General features: G+C 47.9%; 3 protein-coding genes across 3 annotated transcripts; 2 read left to right on the top strand and 1 right to left on the bottom strand.

Moving 5' to 3' along the window:
* Positions 1–592: 592 nt before the first annotated feature.
* Positions 593–1,786, bottom strand: N7443_010279 (TauD/TfdA dioxygenase family protein; the record flags this gene model as incomplete). Its single annotated transcript, XM_056890335.1, has 3 exons — positions 593–750; positions 803–1,519; positions 1,576–1,786. 3 exons carry the CDS (start codon positions 1,784–1,786, stop codon positions 593–595), a joined length of 1,086 nt encoding a protein of 361 aa, XP_056736826.1.
* Positions 1,787–3,403: 1,617 nt separating this feature from the next.
* On the top strand, positions 3,404–4,945 carry N7443_010278 (sulfatase family protein; the record flags this gene model as incomplete). The annotated part of the gene is made up of 1 exon (XM_056890334.1): positions 3,404–4,945. One exon carries the CDS (start codon positions 3,404–3,406, stop codon positions 4,943–4,945), a length of 1,542 nt encoding a protein of 513 aa, XP_056736825.1.
* A 914-nt stretch (positions 4,946–5,859) lies between these two features.
* On the top strand, positions 5,860–6,981 carry N7443_010277 (CorA family magnesium transporter; the record flags this gene model as incomplete). Its single annotated transcript, XM_056890333.1, has 1 exon — positions 5,860–6,981. One exon carries the CDS (start codon positions 5,860–5,862, stop codon positions 6,979–6,981), a length of 1,122 nt encoding a protein of 373 aa, XP_056736824.1.
* Between the last annotated feature and the right edge of the window lie 28 nt (positions 6,982–7,009).

The raw sequence follows: 7,009 nt of genomic DNA, 5'->3' as shown, positions 1-7,009 counted from the left end.
GTACGTCTGAACCAAGTACATGGAGCACGTGGCCATGCAGCTCTACATTCTTTCTAAATTTTTGTCGGGCATTGTCCGTTGCCTCGCCTAAAAAACTGGTCTGCATTTTTTTTCCACTTCTATTCGGATGTTCTTGAGCCGAGCATTCGCAGTAAACGCGCATGTCGAGTGGAGTCCGACGGCGTCTGCCGGCTACCGTAAGGCGGAGATCGCCATGAACGTGTCTTATCTAGTCTTTAGGCTATGACTATCAAACTTCGGCCCACTTCTTAATTCATACATTAGTTGAACGTATGAGTCTACAAAATGGCAAGTAGATCAACGCAAAGATATAACCAGTTAGCACTTGAATTGGAAACCACTATCAACCTAGGAACTCCCTAAAGATGCAAGTGTGGCTTAGGTAGTATAATTGTAACACCTATTGATGTTGGTCTTACGCAGACTTGCTTGTTCATGAGTATACACCGGGCAATAGCAGGTTGTTCATGCTGTTAGTCCCTTCCAGTTGACAATTTCGCACCCTGACCTCGAGATAAGAACTCAATTACACTCAACTGGAACACACCGGAAGTCTCTGTACAAATCCCCATTAGAGACCCTCAGCAGCCAATGCCTCGGCCTTGGATACGCTGTTTGGGTCCAAATACGGTGCCTCGCCGATACCGACCGCGCGGTGGCCGAATCGGTCCCCAAGGCCTTCATAATCAAACGTAGCAGTGTGGAACGCACTGCGGTTATCCCAGATCGCTGCATAAATTATTAGAAATGATATGAAAAGAACCAAAACTGTAAAACTTACCGATGTCATGAGGGTTTCTCCACTTCAGCCTCACCTGGAGGTCATGGTTCTCAAGAATAGTGTTGTAAAACTTCTTCAGCAACTCATCCGACTCACCTTTGCTGAGCTCATTGATATGTTGAGGGAATGGTCCAACCGCATAAATGCTCTTCCAGCCAGTAACGGGGTTCGTTCGTACGATGGGGTGAACCGTAGACAGCTCCCCGCCGATATTCAACGGGCTTCCTCTGGGCTCAGTGTAGACCTTGACATTAACAGGATCCATCTCAGCCGCCTTGAGGAAGCCCGTGCCAGTATAAGTTGCCGTCAGACCCTCGAAGAACTTCTGATACGCCGGAGAGAACCGGTCATAAAGCTCATATCCTGACGCCCAGAGAGTGTCCCCTCCAGTCTTGGGCAGCTGGGTCAATCGCAGTGAGGTGTAGTCGGCCGGGGCGGGTTCAAATTGAATATCAGAGTGCCACTGGGCTGAGTCATAGCGACGCTTATTGGGCTGGTTCTCGTGGCGGAACATCTTCTTGCGGGCAAGTGAGCTGATGGTGCTGACCTGTGGGTCGCTCACGCCGAATTCACTTGTGTTGTTAAGTACCGGGTGGATGTGTAGAGTTGAATCTGCCGGCTTGCCAGCCAACTCTCCTAGGCGCTGTACCAACTTCTTCTGCAGCTCGTCGGTGAGGTTATCTTGGGCACGGAAAATGACAACACCCCGCTCGGAGACTTGATAGTACATGGTTAGAGTCAGAGCCAGTGAGTGAAAGTTGAGCCATTCCTACTTGTAATAGCAAGATCTCGCACCAGCTCCTCAGCATTCTCAGCATTCAGCAGGTCATCGACAATGTTGGCAGTAGGATATTCACGGCCAATAGCAGGCGTTGTCTCTTCAAACGAGAACTTATCCAGAGCACCACTCTTTTTCAACGGTACAGGATACTGCCTGGGCGTAGAGCGCACGGGAAGCGAGGTATCTGAAATTCCAGGGGCCATAGTAAGTAATTTAGAACTGGTGATGCACAGAATCAAGATAGGGTCCGTGATCCGGACCCGGTGCCTCGCTTATGTACAAATCTACCGTCTATCACTCCCAGCACTCCTGGATCACGCAAGTACCACAGACCATTGCGACTCGAACCATCTTATCTGGACAAAATGCGGGGCATTCGTGCGGGCAAGCTCGCAGATGAGCTTTTGATTAGTTGAAGATCATTAGACCCTCATTGATTGGATCTTGGAGCTCCATTTGATTTGCCGGTGCGTATGAGGATGTGGGACAACGGTGCACACTAGGCCATTTGGTCCTACGTAAGCCCATCTGGTTTCGTTGATATGACACGGAATTGCAAGCTTTTTACCGGAAGTGGATGTCGATCACGAAATAGCGGCCCCAAATCACACCTGTCAGATTACGTGGATGTGCCGACCAGCCGCGGAGTCGGAACATCGGCAGATCCATCTCCACCTCAACACAGGTAATGAACATTGTTTGTTGACAATGACTGGCCAGGAATTGATTCCGAGCCGTATCATCGTCAGGTTTCGTCATTTAACAAGCGCTTGCTCCTCCTTGTGGGGAGCGGAATACAGTTCGCCCAGTACAGCGATGCCGATATGTGGAAATGCGGGGTGAAGCCCGAGGTTGCAGATGAATCATGCATCGTCACTACGTGAAGTTCAAACTGTTCTGAACTATTCTAAAGGCCCCCTGTTTCTACTGGCGGAGACATTTCACGGACGTCTACTTGCGTCATACACTAAGCGCCAGACTGCATACCATATGGAGTACTATGAAGTAATGAACATTACAATAATCTCAAGTCATGCTTTGAAGTACAGAAACAGACGTATCCCACAAAAAGGTTAGACCATTTCAATCACTTTCTTTTCGAAAGTGATTCGTGCTTCTTAGCCTTCACGGCGCTTAAGCATCATCCAACAGTGGGGAAACCCTCCGCATAAGTAATGGCCCTCCTACATTCTGGCCCTATCTTTCCTAGTCATTTGAAAAAGTATCAATTCGCAAGGTAGCAATGTGCTCCTGGCATTTACCGGTTCAGTGAAGAAAGGAGAGGGTCTAGTTCGCTTGTCATTTTTCACTTCGGAGCTCTAGGATTGAACATGATTCGAAATAGCGTGCAATCTTATAATGAAACAAAATTCACGTTCTGCAAGATCACCTCCAAGGAGAAGTAACAAAAGATAAAACAAAATATAAAGACAGTCAATTGATGCGGGGTCACAATTCACGTACAATCGGCCAACCAGCAATGATCTATGCCGACTGCCGCCGACTGCCGTAGACTGTACTATCCAAGTGGGTCCACGGGGCTCGCAAGTGCTATACTTGCTCATGTGATTTAGCACGAAACCACTTCAAAGCAATGTGAATGGGCATTTATGGACTAAGGGTCCCCACAAAAAACCTTTTTGGGGCGTTCCAAGAGCTCTGAGCTCGATGTCGCCATTACAGTCGAAGCCACGGCACGGCAGAGCAGTTACGGTTCAGCTTATAAGCTGTACACCCCACCGTTGGATGTATCTCTTTCTCGCTTTTGCCCTTCCCTCAAGATTCTTTTTGAAAATTTCGGGATAGCTAGCTGCTACGCAATGACCATGGCTGATTCCCGCCCCAATATCCTCTTCATCATGGCTGATGACCATGCCTCTAAATCAATTTCATGTTATGGGGCGGGTATCAACAATACGCCGAACCTAGATCGCATTGCCACCGAGGGAATGAAGTTCAATCACTGCTATGTGACCAACAGCATCTGCACTCCTTCCCGCGCCGCGATTCTGACTGGAACCCATAACCATGTCAATGGTGTGATGACACTCGATTCGAAAATCAACAAGCACATCCCTAATGTGGCCAAGCAACTGCGAGTTGGTGGCTATCAGACCGCAATGATTGGGAAATGGCATCTGGGCGAAGGCAAAGATCACGAACCTACCGGATTCGACCACTGGGAAGTCGTTCCAGGTCAAGGCGAATATCACGATCCTCAATTCATCACACCCAACGGCTTAAAACGAGAGACCGGATACGCAACCGATATCATTACGGACAAGAGTCTCGATTGGATCAAAGGACGCGATCCGAAAAAGCCCTTCTTCATGATGTGCCACCACAAAGCCCCGCACCGAAGCTGGGAATACGACCCTAAGCACAAGGATCTTTACAAGAATCCTATTAAAGTACCAGATACTTTCAACGATGACTACAAGAATCGTGCAAAGGCCGCCGGCATTGCTAAAATGCGTGTGGCAGAGGATCTCACCTATATGGATCTGGGACTGGTTCAACCCGAGGGCCCCGCTCATATCGTCGGCAACAAAATGCTGGATACTTGGTGGTGGTTTGATCGGAAGATCCCCGACCCGGAGGATGTCACCAAGGTAAAATTGATGGATAAAGAAGATGGAACGATCTTTAAATTCAAGACTCGTCAAGAGCTGGCCCAGTTCAAGTTCCAACGATACATGCAGCGATACCTTCGCACAATCCAGAGCGTCGACGATAACGTCGGCCGCATGCTGGATTACTTGGATGCGGAGGGGTTGACCGAGAACACGATTGTTATATACACCTCTGATCAGGGCTTCTTTCTCGGCGAACACGGCTGGTTTGACAAGCGCCTTGTTTACGAGAACAGCTTCAACATGCCATTTCTGATCCGTTATCCCCGTGAGATCGCAGCCGGAAGTGTCTGCGACGATATCATTTGCAATGTGGACTTTGCTCCAACATGGCTAGACTTTGCCAAGGTGCGCAAACCAACATACATGCAGGGCGTGAGCTTCCGTGAACTATTGAAGCAAAATACCCCGGCAGACTGGCAGCAGGTAGCATACCACCGATATTGGATGCACCGAGATGTTATCCATGATGCTTACGCGCACTACGCTGTGCGAGACAAGCGATATAAGTTGATTTACTGGTACAATGAAGACTTTGGAATCGAAGGCACTCGCCCTGGTGGTGAGGAGAAGGAGTGGGAGCTGTTCGATCTCGATGAGGATCCATTGGAGCTCTTCAACTGCTACCATGAGCCTAAGTACAGTGAGGTCGTCAAGCACATGACGCAAGTGCTCGAGAATAAGATGGAAGAGATTGGCGACGAACCTGTTCACCCCCGCCAAACATGATCGTACAATAGCTGAGCGATAGGCTAGCTGTATTAAATCCCAGACAGGAAAAATAAAAAACGAAGATTGAATTTGTTGTGCGAATAACTGCAATAGGGGCGATATCTTTTCAGCTTATATGTTTATATCTGATTGACCCAAGACTCTCCGCAAGCCAATGTTCTAGATATATATTCCTGGCGAACTTCTAAGAGCCATCAATGTGGAACCGTGGAACTAATACTTCACCATCTATTCCTAAAATAAATGAGAGAAAGGACATTGTCCCTGTTTGCGCCCATAAGATATATTACACGTACCTACTCAGGACGATTTTTCGCAAATTATTGGTTTCAAGGTTATGCTTCGTCATGGTGGAGGATCAGGTGACCCACTGAATGAAGGTTTGCTCTTGGAAAGTTTGTCCATTGAAATTCATTTTCCGACGCCGCTCCTCCATCAACCACCCAAGTGGTCGAGCAGTAACTCGGCTATCACATCTTCCTTGGTCTAGTGGTCATGATTTCCGCTTGTCATTAACACCGATAAGCGCGGGAGACCGGGGTTCGATTCCCCGAGGGAGAGATGCATTTTTGCTTTTTAGTCTATTCCAATCTACCGAGCGGACAATAATTAGGGATTACCTTACCCTTTTGAGAGAAAAAGTTGTCAAAAAACTTGATATTTTTGTGTATATGAATGTCACGTGCTGCAAACTGCATAAAAACGCAGGAACGTGGCGCCTCCCCAGAAACACAAACGCGGGTACCAGAAAGAGACAAAATCGGCGCAACATCACGATGGTTTTCTCTCAATTCGGCCCATGCCAGGTCAGACCCTTGGTAAAGATGGCATTTGGGGCACAAAAATTTATGCCAAGGAACGCTATAGCTCTAGCCCATCTCCCTCTGAATTCGGTCGCGCCGTCGCTATCCATGCAAAATATAACCAGACAGCCCATTCGAACATTCCGTACACCAGAAAGCAAAGATGCTGGTCAATCACAGCAGCTTTACGAATTGTCTCTTGGTCTCTCCCGAATTCCAATGAATGGCAACGCAGAAATACAGCATACGCTGTACGATGCCAGAAGTGCCAGTGTCTCAACCAAGACGTTGACCAAACTTGCAATTGCAAACCAATATTGCCTAAGTGCGCGAGATCTGCGTTCCATTGACTTACAATCCATTGGATTCCCGCATATCCTCGTCCGAGAACAAACTATTCTAATTTACATGCTCAGTTTGCGTCTACTAGTGCAAACAGATCAGGTGCTGATGTTCCATGTCGAAGGATCAGTGGATTCTGAACGGGCCAATCAATGGCGTGTATTCAACCATGACATTGAAGGGAAATTACGCGGAAATCATGGAGCAGGTGTATCAGTGAGCTTGCCCTTCGAGCTGCGTGTGTTAGAAGCCGCGCTGGCATCAACGACCTCGACAATTGAAGCAGAATATTTGTTGGCCAAAGAACAGATATCAGAAGCTCTGCGCCAGTTGGAACTGCAAATGGCGAGCGATGAGCAAAGCTTCATACATTCCCAGCTTCAGATTCTCCTCGATCTTGTCCAGGTTCTGTCGGGGATTGAACAGCGCGCTCGGCATGTTCGCAATGCCATCCAAGAGGTTCTGAATGATGACGAGGATATGGCAGCAATGCACCTCACTGATAAACGGGCTGGCAAGCCACACGCGCCAGAGGATCATCAAGATGTTGAATATCTTCTGGAAGCGTACTATAAGACAAGTGATGCCGTGGTTCAGAAAGCAGAAAGTCTGTTGGGCAAAATCCAGCGAAAAGAGGAGAACGTACAGTCGATTTTGAATGTACGGCGCAACCAAATTATGGTGCTGGAAACGAAGATTGAGATTGCCATGCTTGGGATTTCATCGGCGACACTCGTGGCTGGGTTTTATGGCATGAATGTGATCAACTACTTCGAGGAGAGTGCTTGGGCATTTGGCATTCTGACTTCGCTATGTTTGGTTGGTACGGCGGTCATTTGGCGCTTTGGGCTACGTCAGTTGCGACAGATTCAAAAGGTTCAGATATAGAAAATCCATATTCATAATTCTTCAAAAT

This window comes from Penicillium atrosanguineum (assembly GCF_028827265.1).
Source record: "Penicillium atrosanguineum strain IBT 20685 chromosome Unknown utg000008l_segment0_segment0, whole genome shotgun sequence".
Lineage (NCBI taxonomy): Eukaryota > Fungi > Ascomycota > Eurotiomycetes > Eurotiales > Aspergillaceae > Penicillium > Penicillium atrosanguineum.
This window is presented reverse-complemented; position numbering and strand designations above follow the sequence as displayed.